Source organism: Lygodium microphyllum, chromosome 5 (genome assembly GCF_053477565.2).
Source record: "Lygodium microphyllum isolate KBCC chromosome 5, Lygodium_microphyllum_v1.1.10, whole genome shotgun sequence".
Lineage (NCBI taxonomy): Eukaryota > Viridiplantae > Streptophyta > Polypodiopsida > Schizaeales > Lygodiaceae > Lygodium > Lygodium microphyllum.
The window spans coordinates 58,049,023-58,069,196 of record NC_141139.1 but is presented as its reverse complement, the minus strand read 5'-3'; the positions used below and the strand labels follow the sequence as shown (position 1 = coordinate 58,069,196).

The 20,174-nt window shown below is 42.1% G+C and overlaps 1 protein-coding gene across 2 annotated transcripts; it reads right to left on the bottom strand.

Annotated features, from left to right (window-relative positions):
• Nucleotides 1–15,420: 15,420 nt before the first annotated feature.
• Nucleotides 15,421–18,524, bottom strand: LOC148035864 (peroxidase A2-like). Of its 2 annotated transcripts, none has more exons than XM_087677874.1 (2): nt 17,764–18,524; nt 15,421–16,172 (listed from the first exon to the last, which is right to left on the bottom strand). In XM_087677874.1, exons 1-2 carry the CDS (start codon nt 18,229–18,231, stop codon nt 15,585–15,587), a joined length of 1,056 nt encoding a protein of 351 aa, XP_087534000.1. In that variant the 5' UTR covers nt 18,232–18,524; the 3' UTR covers nt 15,421–15,584. The 2 variants fall into 2 exon arrangements, with proteins under 2 accessions (XP_087534000.1, XP_087534001.1); XM_087677875.1 differs by having other exon boundaries at nt 15,421–16,169; nt 17,764–18,522.
• Between the last annotated feature and the right edge of the window lie 1,650 nt (nt 18,525–20,174).

Genomic DNA, 20,174 nt, shown 5'->3' with positions numbered 1-20,174 from the left:
TTTAGCAGCACGTATGAGAGCAATATTAGATCCAAGAAGACAAATATCATCAACATATAGAGCAACAATAAGAAATGTAGGATGACTATGATGAATGTAAAGATTCAGTTCAGATAGGAGTCGAGAATACCCATTTTGCAGCATAAAATTGTTTAAACATTGAAACCATAAGCGCAACAATTGCTTCAATCCATACAAGGAGCGATGGAGACGAAAAATGTGCTATGGAGCATCCGAATCGACGATGAAGTGTGGAGGTGCTCCATATAAATTTCTTTGGGAAGGTCACCATGGAGGAATGCTGTCTAGATGTCTAAATGATAAATCTGAAAATCAAGAAGAGTTGTTAGAGCAAGTAACACCCGAAAGGAGGCCATACGTAGAATGGGGAAGAAGGTCGTAATCGGGACCTTCTACTTGACTGAAACCTCGCGCAACAAGGTGAGGCTTGTAGCGTGCGATAAAGCCATCAGGGTGAAATTTTGGTCACAAAATCTATTTGCAACCAATGGATTTTCGATCGGGTGGTAGGGGTACCAAGGACCAAGTGCAATTTGCACAGAGAGAGGCAAGTTCAGACTCCATGGCAACTCGCCAATGAGTCACTTTAGGTCCCATTAGGGCATCACAAACATTGAGGAGGTTCGATAGAGAAGGATCTTGGGAAGTAAAACTAGGAGCCAGGGAGGTAAATGCACTTGTAAATGGACAATTAGCCAACAGGGCGTCAAGACGATGAGTGTTGGCATAGAGGTCGGTAAGAGAGCGTTGTCGTAATGAGGCAAGTGAAGTAACAAAATCGGTGGCAAAAGGGATTGTAGATGAAATAGGAGGAGGGATAGACGAAGATGAAGGTAGAAGTGAAAAATCGGTAGGAGAGAGGGTAGGGATTGAGGCAACACGTGGACTCGTTTGGGCCGGAGGGTTTGAACACCATTCACATGTGCCAAATTTCACTTTCAACGGGAATGTCAAGTGCATGCCAGCACCGTTGTGGTGGAGTACTTAAAGTAGGAGAGGAGCCACGTGGAGGAGGGCCCAGGCTGATCGCGTATAATTGGAGATAGGTAAAACAGGAATTAACCCGTGAAGTCAGATAAAAAGGAGTGCTTGAGGCACTCCGTGGTGCAGAAAATGGCGTTGTTGGTGGATCAGTTATGAGCGACGATGCAAGCTCAGCTGGTGGGGCGCCCTCTAGAGGCAGTGCAAGAGGTATGCCAGCTAGAGGCAGTGACAGAGGTAATGGTGCAGCCGCCAGGACAAGATGGAGAGGAGCCCGCCACGAAAAGGTAGAAGAGGCCGGGAAGAATAGTTGCTGCCTTTGTTAATGTTTTGGAAGAAGGAACCCTAGAGGCTTGTTCTTGTGGTGCAGATATGCCGAGTGGAGTGAAGATGAGGGAGTCCTCGTAAAAAATGAGGGTTTAAGCGAAGAAGAAATTATGCTTCTGTGGATCATGCAAGCGGTATCCTTTTACCCCATGTGGCTCCCCATAACCAACAAAAATGGCCTTAATCGCAGGATTGTGAAGCATATTATGATCATCACATGAGGGACGAAGGCATAGACAAGAGACTCGAAAACTCGTAGTCGTGCATAATCAGGTAAATGCCCATACCATTTAGTGTAAGGTATCACATCTATACTACGAGATAATAATCTATTTTGCAAATATCAGGCTGTTGAAACGGCTTCTTCCCAATAGGATGGGAAGAGACCTGAGATTGTCAGCATACTACATGATGCATCCATTAGGGTTCTATTGCGCCTTTCAGCAATGCCCTTTTGCTACGGATTGTCGGGAACCGTCAATCGTTGATGAAGTCCATAGCTACGATAGTAATCTTGAAACAAGTGTGAGGTATATTCCCCCATTATCTAAATGTAGGGTTTTAATTTGATAGGAAAGTTGACTTTCTACTAGTCGGTGGTATGGTTTGACGGCTGTGAGGACAGATTCAAAGGATTTGTCCTTTAAAAAGGAAACAATAGTAAACCTTGTGTAGTCATCAATAAATGTTATAAAGTACTCATTATGAGTTAAGGAGCAGACAAACATGGGGCCACAAAGGTATGTATGAACTATTTGAAGAGGCTGAGTTGTAGGAACACGAGGTGTAGGATACTTAGTATCTTTTAGCTTCCCATAGATGCAACCTTCACAAAGTGAAAGGCAGCTATGTGAAGGAAGGGTAAAATTAAGAGCTGAGCGAGACCATGAGATTTGTAGCATTGACCTATGATTAAGATGACCCAAGCGATAATGCCATAAAAGAGTTTTATAAGGAACATCATTGGACGAGGTATCGACATAAATGGTGTGAGATGGGGTAACGGTATGACCTAGAAAATAGCGACGGCCATACTCAAGGCATATGGTGCATAGATCGAATGCCGTAAGCACGCGTTATGAGCGTCAGAAGGTCCCCAAGAACAAAAAAACTCTGCTTTTTGCACACAAATCAATGTTGAAAGCTTGCACGACATGAACAAGAGACCAATTGGGTGCAATTTTCCCCCATGCCTTGTGTGAGCGCTCCACAAAGCATGTATTTTATATATTAATCATCTTCAAGCTCAAATAATAGCCCAAATTACAAAATAGCACGCTTTAGCTTTTGAGTTTGCTTTTGTGCCAAATAGAAATAAAGCTAATGGGCGCCCAAGAAGTTAGGCGTACCCAAATACAATGTCCAAATACAAATATCTAAATCATGCACCCATGCGTATACAAAAATAATAAATAAATATCAAGCGCTTTGATAAATAAGCGCGAAAAACTATAGGTGCCATGTCTAAGGTATGCACCCATCAAAATATTGATGATAATTTGAATACACGCTATCCTCCAATGCTTTCCATTGCCACCCTTGTTATCTATACACATCAACTGAAGCATTCACAATCATTAGTAAAATAATACAATTAAACTGACAAAAGTGAATACTTAACAGTCTTCAACTACATAAATAAATTGATTAGAAATCAATCCTAACCTTAATTTATCACGAGTGCGCACTCTAAACTCATAAACGTTTATTAATTTAAATATGTATTTTGCAAAATCACTCGCTATGGAATCACCCACGTACACACTAGATTAACAAAATGCCCAAAAAGGATAGGCGTCCCCATCGACTTCTCACACAAAGAATCCACTTTGTGTATGAGCCCCGGTAATAAAAGTTTACGAAATCCACCGTAAAACCTCACGGAATCCACCGTGTAATATACATTCTGGCATCATACCCTCGGGGTGGGATAGCAATTGTCCTCAATTGCTATTAGCTCAATGTGGACCTAGTAGAGTGGGGAAAGCATTTAAGTCTCTAGCGTGCGTCCATTGGACCTTTTCAACAGGATGATTTTTAAACTTGACCAAATATCTAGAATATCTACAACTAGTTCTAATGGTCATAAAGTCAATATCTATAATAGCTTCAGGCTCAAGGATTTCAGTCTCTTCATCTAGCAAAGGTGGGTTTTCATAGACAATATCTACAGGTAATTGGCCTCTAAGGGGTCGTAATAAACTAATATGAAAGGTGTTGTGAATTTTTCAATGTTGTGGTAGTTCTAGTTTAAATGCATTGTCATTGATTTTTTGTATGATCTTGAATGGTCCATAGAATCTAGGTGTTAATTTCACAACTGGATGTTTATCTACACTTTGTAATCTACGTTTTTCTATGCGTAACCAAACATAATCATCAACTTTGAAATTCATGGCCTGTCTTTTCTTATTTGCTTACTTTGTATATGATTGCTGGGCTTTGGCAATCATATCTTTAACTTCATCAAAAATAGTAGCGTGCATGTTAGCAATATCATCAGCAGTCTGAATTTTATTTGATAATGATGCAACAGGTGTAGGCAATCTATATCCATAGATAACTTCAAATGGTGCTTTCTTTATAGCTATGTGTGGTGTATTGTTATATGCAAACTGAAGTAAATGTAGATATATATCCCATGTGTGCGGTTTTGAAATAGTGTAAGCATGCAAAAGATCTAAAATAGTATTGTTAGTAGCTTCTGTTTGACCGTTAGTTTCAAGATGAAATACAAATGAAAAATCAATCTTTGTTCCTAAGTTAGCAAACAAAGTAATCCAAAAATTATTACAGAATCTAGAATCAGATCAGAAATAATAACTTTTGGTAAATCATAATTAGTGAAAACAGTTTTCAAAAACAATTGAGCTACTTGAGATGCAATTAAAGTTTTCTTGCATTGAATAAAATATGCTTGTTTGCTAAACCCGTCTACAACAGTCCAAATCATATCATGGTTAGCTTTAGTGTTAGGTAAACTAGTGATAAAATCCATAAAAATCTATTCCTATGGTCGTGATGGAATAGATAATGGCATTAGTAAATCATATTATTTACCATGGTGTGTTTTCACTCGTTGATAAACTAAACATTCAAATACAAAGTTAGATACATGAGTGTCCATATGTGGTCAATAAAAATCTTTACTCAATATACGCAAAGTAGATATAATATCTCTATGATCTTGATATTGAGGACAATGAATCTCATGCAAAACAAAAGATCTAAATGAAACTGTCACATATAATCTCTTTTCATAAAACATGAATCCATTATTGTAAGACAGTGAGACAATAGGAATCTAATTATTTGCAACTAATTTATTCCAATCAGCTTGAAAAGTAAGATTCTAATGATAAGTATCTTTCATAGGGATAAGAGAATCAAATGATATCATAGAAATATTATGAATTGTTGGTCTTCTACTCAAAGCGTCGGCTACAACATTCTCTTTTCCTGGTTGATATTGTATAAGGGGATGAAAACTCTGAATGAAAGCTGCCCATTTAATATGTCCGTCAGATATTTGGGTTTAATCATAAATTCAGAATCCATTAAGTAATGTTTCCATTGACGTAAGGCTTGTACTATAGTTAGCAATTCTTTATCATAAGTAGAATATTTAAGTTTGGATGGTTTCAGTTTACAGCTAGAATAGGCTATGGGATGATTATCTTTCATAAGTACAGCTCCTATTCCAGATCCACTAGCATCAGTAACTACTAAAAAGAATGGTCTATTGAAATCAGGTAGTTGTAATACAGGAGCATGGGTTAATGCATGTTTCAATAAATAAAAAAACTTTTGTTGGTTATCAGACCAGCTATAAACAATACCTTTCTTTAAAAGTTTAGTCAAAGATAATGCAATTAATGAGAAATTTCTTACAAACTTTCTATAAAAACTAGCAAGACCTAGAAAAGAACGTAACTCATGCACATTTTTGGGTATGGGCCAATTTAAAATTGCTTCTATCTTTTTAGGGTCAACCTTAATACCTTCTAATGAAACAATATATCCTAGATATTCAATTTCTGTTTGGAAGAATTCACTCTTTTCTGGATTAGCATACAATTGATTATCTGTTAATAACTTGAAAACTAAAGACAGATGTTTATAATGCTCATTCTTATTTTTACTGAATACCAATATATCATCAAAGAATACTATAACACAATGCTGATATTTCAGAAATATGCGATTCATCATGTGACTAAATGTAGCTGGTGCATTGGTTAGACCAAAAGGCATCACTAGAAATTCATAGTGTCCAAATTGTGTTCTAAATGCAGTTTTGAATATATCAGATTTATCCAATCTTACTTGATGATAACCAGATTTAAGATCTATCTTACTGAATATAACAGAACCTTGTAGTTTATCCATAAGATCATCTACCCTAGGAATCGGATATCTATTCTTAACTTAATTTTATTTAGGACATGATAATCAATACAAATGCGGTAAGTATTATTATTCTTCTTTACTAATAATAGAGGTGCACTAAATGAAGAACTACTAGGTCTAATTAATCCTCTATTTAGCAATTCTTCTATTTGATTTTGAATTTCTTTTTGTTCAATTTGGTTATGCCTATACGGTGCTTTACATGGTGGTTGTGTACCAGGAATTAAGTCTATTTTGTGATCTTCAGGACGTGAGGGTGGTAGTCCAGGTGGTAAATCATCAGTAAAACAATCTTTAAATTGAGCAAAAAATTGTGTATGCCTAGCACTACAAGGGAATGGGGCAATAGCGACGCCGATTAGCGACGGCGGATATCGGCGTCGCTATAGGCGTCGCTATTGGCGTCGCAATTGGCGTCGCTATATGCGTCGCTATTTGCGTCGTCGCGACGCAAATAGCGACGCCAATTGCGACGCCGCAGGAAAAAAAAGCGCGACCGAAACTAGAGCGCCATTTTCATTTTCTTTTGAGAGCGAGAGCGAGGGAGAGAGCGAGGGAGAGAGCCAAGGCTTTGTGAGAGAAGAGGAGGAAGAGACTTGCTGCCGCCGCCGCCACCGCCACCTCCACCGTCGTTGTTCGCGAAGGAGAGGAGGAGCCCTCGTTGCAAAGACAAGCCGCCCATGCTCGCCATATCTCATTGGTGAGTCTCCCTCTCTCTTTCTTTTACTTGTTGAAGGTTTAAATCGTTCTCTTTTGTTTGTTTAGGAGAGGAAATGAAAGAGAAGGAGAGGGAGAGGGAGAGAGAGGGAGAGGGAGAGAAAGAGAAAGAGAGGGAGAGTGCATTCTCTCTCTCTCTCTCCCTTTTGCTTGTTTAATGTTTAAATTACTTTCTTCTTTGCTTGTTTAGGAGAGGAAACGAGAGAGTAAGAGAGAAAGAGAGGGAGAGGGAGAGGGAGAGGGAAAGAAAGAGAAAGAGAAAGAAAGAAAAAGAGAAATAGAGGGAGAGGGAGAGGGAGAGGGAGGGGGAGGAAATAGGAGAGGGAGAGAAAGAGAAAGAGAGGGAGAAGGAGGGAGAGTGCATTCTCTCTCTCCCTCCCTCTCCCTTTTGCTTGTTTAATGTTTGAATCACTTTATTTTTTGCTTGTTTAGGAGAGGAAATGAGAGAGAAAGAGAGTGAGAGGGAGAGGAAGGGGAAGGAAATGAGAGAGGGATAGAAAGAGAAAGAGAGGGAGAGTGCATTGTATCTCTCCCTCTCCCTTTTGCTTGGAGGATGTTTAAATCACTTTATTTTTTGCTTGTTTAGGAAATGAGAGAGAAAGAGAGATAGAGAGGGAGAGGGAGAAAAAGAGAAAGAGAGGGAGAGGGAGAGGGAGAAAGAGGGAGGGAGAGGGAGAGGGAGGGGGAGGGAGGAAATGAGAGAGGGAGAGGGAGAGAACGAGAGGGAGAGGGAGAGGGTGAGAGAAAGAGAGGAAGAGGGAGAGAAAGAGAGGGAGAGGGAAGGGAAGGAAATTTAAGATAATATACGTATTGATAATGGTATGCAATGTGCTTTGCATACGGCCACGTACTTCATCAAAATGAACCCAAAATTATTATTATAGAAGAAGAAACCCTTAAATTGAGTATAGGATAATTTCTCTCAGGTCTTATGACTATGAGTAGAATTGATTGAAATAAATTTTATTACTATAGTTATAAAATTTCATAGATGGCGCGCATTAATTTTATAATGGATTACTTATACTCAAAGTCGAGATATAACAAAAAATTATCTACCGGGACAAACAAATCGTTGAGCATGATACAAGGCCGAGATATAACATCGGAAAATCTCTCGACTACTATATACAATGCAAGGTTTATGGTCAACTTGCAACTTGACGTACATCTCCATAAAGCTATCCATTTAAGCCTCGTTTGCTGTAATGTAGATAAGATGGCAAACGAAGAAGGTCCTATTGTTCAAGACCGCGAGTCGTATCTTAATCAGCGTGTCCCATGTCCTTGCTCTCAATGCAAGATGGCAATTAGACGAAAACGCCGATTGTCTATAGAACACGTACGACGATTTGGCGAGTTTCAATCTGAGATCATTGATTAGGCGATTGCAGACTTTCAACAAACGGTAATTTGAAGTTAGCATTTTTCATGCATTGTACTCTCAAGCTAATTGAAAACCATACACAATAAGATTGAGTCTTGTTGGCAAATTTTGTATCCAGGGGGGTGACATCTCGACCCAAGGGGGAGTGCACCCTTTGCGGCCAATTAGAAGAGTTCGTGGACGTGCGATGGATGGATTGCAGGAGCCAATCGACCACTCGCAAGGCCCATCTATACCGTCAATGCCAGAGGAGACAGACAACCTTCCCGACTTGCCTACAATCTTGGAGCCTGAGATGGAGGAAATGATCGATGCATTGATTCCCATGGATGTTGAGACATCTGATCCACTTAGAGAGGAAGCATCCATACCATTATATGATGGGTGCCAAGTATCTCGGTTGAAGACATTGCTTGCACTCTTAAGTGTGCAAGCAAAATACGGTTGGAGCGATACAAGTGTGACTGAGTTATTCAGGTACCTTGCACACAGACTTCATTATTTTTTTTTAAAACAGTATTATTGCAAACATGGATGGATTTTTCAAGGTGTTTTATGATTTTTTCAGGTTATTGAAATATCATATATTGCCACCTGCAAACACCATGCCTGAGTCTCGTGATGATGCACGACATGTTTTACGGAAGCTTGGCATGGACTACAATAACATCCATGCATGTATCAACGACTGCATATTGTTTCGAGATGAATACGAGACTATGGAGACATGTCCAAAGTGTGGTGCTCACAGGTATCGACAGGACTTGCAAGGGCAGATCATCCCTCAAAAAGTCCTCAGACACTTTCCACTCATCCCCTGCATAAACCACATGTTTCACACGTCTGCCATGGCAAGCTTGACAACGTGGCATGTGCAGAATAGGTCCATGGATGGAGTGCAACGAATATCAGCAGATTCGCGCGCATGGAGCCACATTGACTCTACCTTCCTAGGCTTTGCGTGAGAGCCAATGAATCTTCGGCTCGGTCTCGCCATGGATGGCGTGAACCCATTCGGTCTGCGCTCGACTTTTTACAGTGTGTGGCCTATAGTGCTTGTCAACTACAACATTCCTCCATGGCTTTCTACGAAGAAAGGACATCTCATCCTTAGCTTGCTCATCCCGAGCCGCTACAAAGTAAAAAATATGGACGTGTATCTTCGTCCATTAGTCGATGAGCTTAAGATTTTGTGGGAGGAGGGAGTCACGGTGCAAGATATGAGCAGGCGTGATGGTCGGCGGTCAGCCAACATTCGAGCCATTCTCATGTGGACGATGCATGACTTTCCGGGATTGGGAGAGTGCTCAGGTGAGCAGACCTTTGTTCTCGCCGGTAATATCTATATTTTATTTCATTCAATCAAGTATTCACTAGGTCGTGGATCGCCTTGCAGGTCTCGTTACCTCAGGTTATCATGCATGTCCATTGTGTGGGCAACAGTTAGACTCCCGAAGGTCACGAACCATGAAGAAGATGGTATATCAAGGACACGCCGTTTTTTTGCCGGAGGATCATGAACTCAGGGAAGGTTTTCTTGGACGACCTCCAGCACGTATGAACGCTGCAAGCTGGTACGAGCTGAAAATGGTAAACCCGGATTCACATCCAAATGGAATGCGACGGTTCTCAGTTTTCTACGAGTTGCCATATTGGACCCACTTACAGGTCAACCACTTGTTGGATCCCATGCATATTTTTAAAAATGTGGGCAGCTTGCTATGGGACCACATCACAGGAAAGAGAGACAATATAGGGTCACGAATGGATTTAAAGGAGGTAGGTAAGATGGAGGCGCTTTGGCCGCAGTTGAGTGCTGAAACGGGAGTGCAGCTTCCTCGCGCTCCCTGGGTTTTGTCTACCAAAGAAGAGCGCATTGTAAAGCAAGTAATCAAGTCTATCCGCACTCCGACGGGTATGATGCGTTCTCTCAGGTCCGCATTTTCTAAAGATGACCAAATTTCTGGGCTAAAATCCCATGATTGGCATAAGATATGTCAGGTTTGTGAACAGAATGGATTTTAATTAGCGTGGACATTTTGAAATTTGAAAAGTGACCATTATTCTTAATGCTTTCTCATTTGTGGCAGTTTGTCCTACCAATCGCGATCGCGGGATGCCTAACTCCAAAAATTCGCGGGGCCATTTACAAGCTGTCGACTTTGATGCAATGGATCTCACAGAAAGAGATTAAGACGTCCTCTATTGAATCCGCAAGGCGGGGAGCAGTTGAGACGGTCTGTCTGTTTGAGAAATACCTGCCCACTAGCATACTCACAATACAAGTTCACCTTCTTGTGCATCTTGTGGATGAAGTGGAGATTGCTGGACCTGTCCATACGCGATGGATGTTCTTCCTGGAGCGCTTCATGAAAACCCTGAAAGGCTTTGTGCGACAACGAGCTCGTCCGGAAGGTAGCATGGCGGAAGGTTGGTTGGTGTCAGAGGCGTTAGTGCATATCTCACAATGGCTACCAACGGTGGAACCAGACAATGAAATGCTATGGACGCTGAAGGACGATGACAGGCTGACTGGAGATGTGGTGGTTGGAAATAGGGTAGAAAAAAGAATGGATGCCTCAATGGAAGAGAAGGTGAATCGCTTTTGTATGTTGCACCATGCCTCCATGGAGACGTGGCTCGCCAAGTACCAGATTGCAAGGCAAGATCGAGAGGAAGCGCGAGCTAAATTCCGACGCAGTACGCGTCACCGACCGATTCGATATCCCGAAGGCATGGAGGAGATGCCGCGGTTTATGTCAACACGATGGTTGCATGGAGCCTTGACCGTAGCATCCAGCGAAGGGACAGAGGTCTCAATGGAGGAGTGGGAGTTCTCGAGGGGATGTAGTCCAAAGGTAATGAGGAGTTTAGAATGTGTCAAAGTGGTACTTGGAGGAGCTGGCGCAACAGTTCGACGAGGTCCATCTGGATTTCTCGAAATAGATTCCGAAAAAAAATGGATGGATTTGCGCGACACCTTTGTGTTGCCGGCCCATTGTGAACAGGTACAACTAGTCATTTGCTTGCTAATTGTAATACGACATGGTTTATGTCACAATGGTTTGAAGACGGTTTGTAAGTGTTTGTGAACAGGTAATCTTCTATCCAAATCCCCGACAACCTCGATGGTGGTATGTTATACCTTCAACTCCTCGAGATGCGAGAGTATACGATCAAAGCGATGTTCCAAGCATAGATGAAAAAAATATGCAAATAGAGGGATCGAAATTACAAGGGGTGGAGGCCACCGCAAGCTTGGAGCCCGCATCGGCTAACAATGATGGAAATACAGAAGTCGTAGAATTTTTTGAGAACGAGGCAGACTCGTTCTTTTGTGGTGACATGTCTATCGACCTTCCAGTGTATGCAGAGTTGTGTCAGGAGATTAACATGGGACCATAGAATACTTCATTCTTGGAGAATTGTATTACTCAATTCGTTGTTTAGATCTTCCATAAAGGTAGATAAGATATGCATTTTAAGAGGGATTTTTCAAAAATGATTTATATTAATGTGTTTTGTATAGTTTAAATTGATTATTCTAACATTATTTTTTATCTATGCAGGTATCGATATTTTCAGGATGAGTCGAGGGATGAGCGATGAGGAGTTTCAGGAGATGATGGCACGTATGTCTCCAGATCAGCTCGCGAGATTCAGAGAGATTGCAGATCAGGAGCTGTCTCGTTCTTCGTCAGGGCGCTCTGCTAGATCAGCTTCAGCGCGATCAGATGCTTCAGCTTCGAGCAGACGATCTCGACGCTCGCGACTTGGGCCAGAGGGAGGGACTGCGACTGCAGGAGGATCAAGGGGGTGCTGCTGTGGAGACACCGACGCGGTGTCTCCGTCTCGTCGTTCAGCTGGAGCTCGGTCACCTCCAGGATTTGTCACACCTGTGGGGACGTCCACTCCAGTTACTCCGACTTTTGCGCAGCCGTCGGCAGATGTCACGCCTTTTGGTGGCACTCCTTTTGGTGGCACTCCTTTTGGTGGCACCCCCTCTGGTGGCACCCCTTTGAGTGGCACTCCGGGAGAGGGTACCCCCGTCGGTACACCGGATGTTCAGGGGTCTCCTGGATATGCCCAGGAGCTTAGACGGAGATGGGAGAGGGCCCATACAAGGCACACTCCTAGGGATTATGGATACCTAGTGGATGGCAGGTCAGGAGCCATCATCATGAATGATGAGAGGAGAAGGGTGATGGCTCGCACGAGGGAGTTGTGCCAACAAGTTTTTCGGCACAATGTCCTGGATCATTGGAGGAACATACCGGAGGGGAGCAAGGAGTACATAGTAGCATCCTTGCACGAGGAGTTCCCGGTGCCAGCCGCAGTGGATAGATTCTCTACGGGCTGGATGATGGATTGCATGCGTGCATACATGTCACATAGACGATCCGACGCACGCAAGGCAATCAAGAGTGGGGCTCCAAAGCCCGAGTGGTTAGATGCAGACGACTGGCGCCGACTGAGGGAGGAGGCTACAAATTCGCCAGGACGTTGGAGTCAGCAGCGGGAGGCGGCGAGGGCACGAATCGAGGCCGGATCGGTACATCATCTTGGGAGTGGCGGCCACAGAACATATTTGGAGGACTTTGTAAGTTTCTCTTTTGTTTTGCTTATTTGTTTTTTTGAGATATTCTTTGTACTGACAATCATGTTTCTAACAGTTAGCATTTTATTTTCTTTGCAGCACTCCATTACAAATCGCGATTCTCAAGGGCTTGAGACTCGATATGCAGAGAGGCACGGTCTCAGATCATTGATCGACCGATTGTATAGACGCAGCGGCCCAGTAAGTCACTCATCTCTCTTGTCCGTAGTTACCATGAGATATTTGAATGCATTATTGTATGGTGGATTGATATGTTGTTTCTTTTTCTGCAGAATCTGTTTGATGCTCCTTTACAGCGGGAAGAGCTTTCGGGGGACGACGATTTCGCCCTTGGATCCTTAGAGCTCACATACCTTTAGTTTTTAGTCACCCGATCTATGTAGACATTTTCTATGTATTAGTGATATTGTTTTATGATTGTACCAATCGCATTTTATGCGATATCATGTATTTATTTCATCTATCAGTTTTATGATTTCAGTATACATTCTTTTTGTTTGCAAACGCTTTGTATGCAGTAGTGCAGAAACTATTTTGTATGGCTCTCATACAGCACACAGTGCTATATGTGGCAGGGCAGCTTGCTGCCCTGCCACAAATTTTTTTTTTCTCTGTTACTGTCGCTATTTGCGTCGCAAATTTACTGCACGCGTCGCTATTGTCGTCGCTATCAGCGTCGCAAATTCTCTGTAACCGTCGCTATATGCGTCGCTATTTACGTCGCAAATGCGACGCATATAGCGACGATTCTATGGCGTCGTCAATAACGACGCTTTTTGCGATGACGGGGGCAAATTTTGTTGTTTGTATTTTCGTCGCTTTAAACGTCGCTATAAGGTCTATATCTTGTAGTGTAGGATGCATTTGGTTTTCTTTTGCTTGAATTTCATTCACCCAAATTAAATAAGATTTGCTACTTTTACGTAATGCACATTTAGCCTGAGTACGAGTAAGCAGTGGAAAATTATTAGATGTGTCCATACCATGCAATGTGATTTTTTTCCTTGAAAATAAATTTTAATTGAATGCGTAGAATAATCTATGTCAGGATTATATTGATGACGCCAAGGCATATCTAAGATAATATCACTAGACTGTAAAGGTATAACTAGAAAATTCATTCATTCAGTATATTCACCAATTTTAATTTCTAAATTATGCAGTTCTTGTGTTCCATTATATCTTGTGCCTAGGAATGCTGCTTTAATGCGATAATATGTAGAAACAGTTTGTAAATTCAATTCTTTCACTAATTTTACAGAAATAAAATCATGTGTGCTACCATCATCATGTAAAATAATCTTTTCTTTGCCATGCACTTAACATTTCATTGTCAACAAAGAATGTGGAGTTGGCATACCTGGCAAAGTATCCGAAGTAGTACCAATGTCGTCATCATCTTCTGTAAAGTCAGACATTTCCTCACGTTCTTCATCTTCCATTGCTCCAAGATAATTGATATGGACAGGTGGCTTTTTCGATTGACAATTGGTTGCTAGATATCGAGGTTGAAGGCATTTGTAACAAACTATAGATTTGGCTTTAGATAGATTGTTGGTAATGGCAAAAAGTCTAGGAATATTGGGATTTGGCTATGAGGATGGCTTAGGGTTTGGATTGGTATTTGATGGCAAAGCAGGTGGTCGTGTCCAAGACTTACGGAATGAAGATGGAAGAAAACGACTTTAATTGAATCTTCTCAAATTTGAATTAAATTGCTTGGAACCATAGTTACCATTAGTTTGAAATTGTTGTGGACGCTTGTCGCTTCCTCGAATCTTGTCTTCAGTGTCATGAGCCAAGGAAATTGTATCTTCAAGGGTTGTTGGCTTGAACATATTGACTTCAGCATAGTAATATCCAAGTAGACCGGACATAAACTTGCGTTTGTGAGTCGCTTCAGGTACATCTTCGAACATGCGTAGTTGTAATAGGGCATTCCAAAAATGTTCAGTGTATTGGAAAATAGGTTCGCGCACTACAACAGAAACGAGGCATAGACGCACACGTTAGACGCGCAAAGTCGGGCATGTCTATCAGAGCGTCTATAAATGCGTGTAAACGTACGTGTAAATAGACGTGAATTTTGCGTCTATATATCCGCGCAAATAGACGCTAATATAGACGCGCCGGCAGATGCACACTTATTTAACCATCTAAAATTAGCAATTCATATAATTGAAAATCAAAGTTAATAATTATTTAACCACCTGAAATTGATTCTTGAGCATGCACATGTGCGCATGATAAAAACCATAGAATTAAGAATACACATTGAATCATTGAATTAAAAAAATAGAGTTAATAATTATTTTTTCATTGCTCTCTAATGAATGGCAGTTCCTCTAGTTGACAAGCCTGATATAAGTAATTAGCGGCAAGCAACAGAAACCTTACAATTAGTAGCAAGCATTGCAATATGTATCTCGTAATTTCTCTATGTACTTGAAGATGATAAAAGATACTTCCTTTTTATTATGAAAAATTCAATGCTTGCTTTAAAATTGACTATTGATTCTTGAGTATGCACGTGCGCGCATGATAAAAAGCATAGAATTAGGAATACACATTAAATTAATAAGCAAATTAAGTATGTTACAGTTGAATGATCCATCTCATCTTTAATGAGATCAGCCCTTGCTAAACTATCTACTTCTAGGTCTATGCTACCAAGAGGTAACGAAACAAATAAGTCTATCCCACTATCAAATGTGTTGCTATATTGCTCAATAACTTCATCAATATCATCGACGATCACATTATTGTTTTCTTCTGCGTTTCCTTGAACATCCTCGCGAGGTTCATCTTGTACTATATCACGCATATAATTCATTATGGTGTCATCATGCACATCATCATAATTGGTGTATGTTGACCCCTCACCACTGGCGTGATACCATGTAGAAAATTGAAAGAGACAAATATATGCACAGTCGTTGTTCAGCGTACCAGAGAATGGTTGAGCCAATAATTATAATATTGATGGTGTTTTACAAATACATATGTGACTCTTCATCAACAGATCCGTCGTTGAAGAGTCACAGATCCGTCGTTTCTTATAATACATAATGTTAATAAATGTATTTGTTTATTTTGAGATCGAGCGTTAATATTTCATTAGGATTAATTGGGCTGGCCGCAGTTGAGGCGAATCTGCCCATCCGAGCCGGTGAGGGGGTTGATGTTGCCCATGTTGACCATGGAGGCCATAAAGCTGGTGAAGAAGGCGGACTGGTCGGAGGCGAAGCTGTTGACGTAGCTCTGGATGGTGGCCTGGCCGGAGGTGGACAGCAGCTCCTGGTCCGACTGCAGCAACCCCTGGTTCCCCTGCAGGTTCAGGTAGTACTGGTTGTCGAAGGCGTTCTGGGTCACTGGGTCCAGCGGGGCCACAACGTCAGGGTCCCCGCCCTGCGGACACGTGGCTTGCAATGATTGGAGGTAGGTGGAGTCCAGGGTGGGATCGGGCTGGCCTGTGCCGCTGAAGTTGTAGAGGCGGCCCACGAAGGAGGTGCAGCGGGCGCGCCCGAAGGTGTGGCCCCCCGACAGCGCCGCCACGTCCTGCTCGCTCAGGCCCACATCCCCGAACTTGCTGATGATGGTGGACAGAGAATCGAATGGCGCCGGCAGGGCCGCCTGCACCGCGCTTTGGGTTGCCGCGGTGGTGCTGTCCCTTCGCCCCAGCAGAACCGTCCACGATGGTCCGCCCGCCTGCTTTTGGCATGTCCAACACAGCATCATTAACGTGCTGTCGTCAAAGATCCTTTGCTCTTAAGAGTTTTTAGAACCGACTAAGCTACAACCCACAAGACTTTTTCATACAACTCATGTGCTCGGTTAAGCTCCGTGCCACACCCGACCTTTATTAGAGTCCGTGGGAATTTAGAAAGAAAGTGAACACTCTGGCATGTTCTTTTTGCCTCATCCTTTCGTCCTAAAAATGTTCTCTATTCATGAGCATCTAGTGTTTTATCATCCTAGGACAAGGCTTTCAAGCAACTAAATTTTTTACAAAGATTTTATATGAAGTGAAAAGGCTATCTCAAAAAGTGTTATTGAATTGCGAATTTGTAATGTATTTTAATAATTCGAACATGTAAAGGCTTAGTAAATTTTCATTTTCTACAACCGCTACAAAAATGCCCTCTTGAGCATATAAAAGGGTTCATTTTATTCAACATAAGAGTCTACTTTACATTCAGCATACTTGATGCTACAGATTGAGAGACTTGGTCTCAAGTTTTAAGTGGTCAAATCTCCATGCTTAAGTTAAACAAGTGAAAACTACAATGTCTAGTATATATTTTCCCTAGCATATTCAGCTTTTGTCCCTGTTGTCAGACCATAGGTACGTGTTATATAACATTCCTACATTCATATACGGCATGAACCTTATATTGCTGCATTGTCGCAAGTACAACATCAAGATAGTATGCAAGGGGGACACTAATCTCACCCATTTTCGCTCTCAATTATGCAAATATGAATTGTGATTTCTCTTGACAAGGCAATATGCAAGAGGGACACACTCTCCCCACTTTTGCAATGGGTCATATAAACACATATGATCAATAGTCCTATGATTAATTGATCTTTGTTGAAAATGCTGATATCAAATGAAGGTTGATGAATGGTGCACTCATGGTAAACCTTGATGCAAATCTCACAACCCCTTTCATGAAATATGATTCTTGCCCTTGCTACACGTGTAAGAATATGTGGTTTTCATAGCCTCGATTAGTGCAAGCATGGGATGGAGATAACCCTGGAAACCCTTGTATTCCATTATGTCACCTTTGGTTGCTAACCTCATAAGCCTATCATGTCTGACATGGGGGTAGTCTCTATGAAATATGTATGTTCATGCTTCCTCCGGCCAACCCCCCGGCCCCGCACCCCCCAAATCTAATCATAAAGAAACTGCACATGTCCTTACTTGGTGTGATTCCAACACTCTCTAATGCAATGTCCACAATGAGATCTAGGTGTAATGTCGAGCACATGAAGTGATTGAAAGAAGACGTTGAACTCTTGATAAGAAAGTCTTTTTCAAACTTTAAAATCTAGGATCATTCTAATCTTAAGACGACCAAAGGACCCGTAAAATCTAGGAGAAGCGTATCAGCTCTGAAAAATGGTTTCCTCGACCTATGCTCTGGTGTTGGAAATGTACTTAACAACGCTCTAATAGAAAGCTGGATCATCGAGACGGGGCTACCTATGAGGTTACAACGGAACGTTCCTAGGTCACTTAGATTTAAAAACGAGCTTCAAGAATCGGTCGTGAATAGTGATCGTTCGTTACCAGGACAACAGAGTCTCGCGCTGCAAGTGCCAGGATATCGGCGCACGACACCGTGGCCGCGCACGAGCTCTCCACCGCCGCTTTGATGTTGTCCACTACGTCGAAGCCTCGCAAGGAGTTGTTGTTGGGGAGCGCAAACTGCTCTCCCGAGGCCCCATCCAGCAGCACCGAAGCGTCGCAGCCCTGCACGAAGCAGTCATGGAAGTGCAGCCTCAGCAGGGACGCTGCCATGCGCGTCTCCGCGCTCACCGCCGTCTGCACGGCCGACTGAACCACGCTCTCTAAGTCCGGGCATGACGTGGCATAGAAATCCGACGTCAGCTGGCCTGAGGCCGGTTTGATCATGTGCGGACCGGAGGTACCGAGAACAAGGAGGAGGCATAGTACCGCAGCTGAACACATTAGCCGCAGCTGCACTGCCGGGTTATGATCGCAACAAAGGAACCTCACAGCACTGAAAGAGCGCATGCTAGAAATCCTATAAACAGCCAGAAGCAGCACTATCTCTCTTACTACACACTCGGTCTCTCAGACTGCTTGTGGGAGTGTTGCTGGAGCTGAACGAGCTCGGTGCTACCTTTATAGTTTCTCTCGTGCATGAAAGAATCAAGCAGTTAGTGACTCGGCACTCGTTGATTTCGTAATTTGGTCTTACTGTGAATAACAGACCAAAGCTGCGAGCTCGGTCGCAGCTTCCACGTAAACCAGTGGGGAATGCAGTTGATCGACAGTCACACCCATGAGGAAAGTCCAGGTAGCACCCGAGTCCACTTCGGAAGTCGTTTAACATAGAAGTTTAGAACGACAACTCGCCTCTTATACTAATGCATGGCGGCCTGGCCGATTATGAGACTTTTACGTGTGTGTGGCCTTTGTCAAAAAGCTTGCCTATGATTGTCGCGAAACGAGGCCCACAACATTGAACAGTATGTGTAAGAAATGTGTAAGATATTAGAGTTCTAAACCGTCCCGTTTCCTAATTGGATCCACATCCGACGGCAACTCTGTCTTGACTAATGATCAGCCCTGACATTGGTCGGTCGATTTGACACTTGATAATCAAATATTCATAATATGCCAGCACTTTGTTCAATGAACACGGCGCTTTTTCCCAAATTTCAACCTTCTCAGAAGGTGACTCAGACCAAATGTTAAACGTAAGTATCTCTCCTCTTTCACATCATCCGTTGGCTCGAGTATTCAGTTAGTAATATACCAACTTGCTAGTGTATCGTATCCACTATTTGAGTCATTTCAAATCCGTACTTGCTAGTGTATCGTATCCACTATTTGAGTCATTTCAAATCCGTACTTGCTAGTGTATCGTATCCACTATTTGAGTCATTTCAAATCCGTAGGATCGAGTATTCAGTAAGCAGTATTACAAGTTGCCCAAGTGTATCTTATCGACTACTAGGGTCAGTTAATATACACGTTTTCAATCCGTTGGATCGAGTATTCAGTAAGAAGTATTACAAGTTGCTCAAGTGTATCTTATCGACTACTAGGGTCATTTAATATGCTGGAAAATGTGTATCTTTTCCTTACAAAGGCCTTCCCAAATGTCAACATGTGGCACATCAATGCTAACTTCACCTTCATCTAACAAATGTTGCCAACGTCCTAACATTACCCCAATTACGTATTGTGCACAAGGAGGGAGTACTCCAATAACTTGGAGAGAGAGAGAGAGAGAGAGAGAGAGAGAGAGAGAGAGAGAGAGAGAGAGAGAAAGCAACCTCCAAAAGCACCCATCTATAGTAGTTCTTGGTGGCTAGGACCTAGGAGGACCTCGAGTAGTGCTCGCCAAGTCATCGAGTAGTTTGTTATGGTTCCTCATGCAAATAGATAGACTTATGCGTGGAGACACTCTCACGGTTTTATTTGTGACTTATAAAAGGTGATGAATTGCAAAGGTTCATGACTTCAAGACAAGAAAATACAAATGTCGCAAAAATTAATTTCCCTTTTGAATCATCAACCTTTGCCTTGTAAGCAATGATACTTTGCCTCAAATCGCCACATAAGTTGTCTAGCAAACTCGAAGAGAGAGAGAGAGATAGCAACAAAATCTACAACATGTGGTAGTTTTTTTATCATGCCCACCAAGAGATGGAATAATGCTTGTCATGTTCGCGATTACTTTTCTCAATTACTTTGTTACCCCCCCTCATGTACATAGATGGATTGGCATGTTGATACTCTAAGCATCAATTTCCTTGCAAGCCATGCAACTTTATCCTAAATCAACACATTAAATCATTATAAGAATAGCTAGCAAAAAGTTTCGAGAGATATCAAATAAAGAGACACTATTGATTCCAAAAGACTCTACTATAGTCATAAGAAAGGAGTTTTTCATGAATCAGAGAGAGAGAGAGAGAGAGAGAGAGAGAGAGAGAGAGAGAGAG

Excerpts from the sequence above, each read along its gene's own strand:
- LOC148035864 (XM_087677874.1), bottom strand. The coding sequence starts at position 18,231 with ATGCGCTCTTTCAGTGCTGTGAGGTTCCTTTGTTGCGATCATAACCCG. Across the intron at positions 16,173-17,763 it reads CGCGAGACTCTGTTGTCCTG|CAGGCGGGCGGACCATCGTG; the intron begins GTAACGAACGAT and ends ACATGCCAAAAG.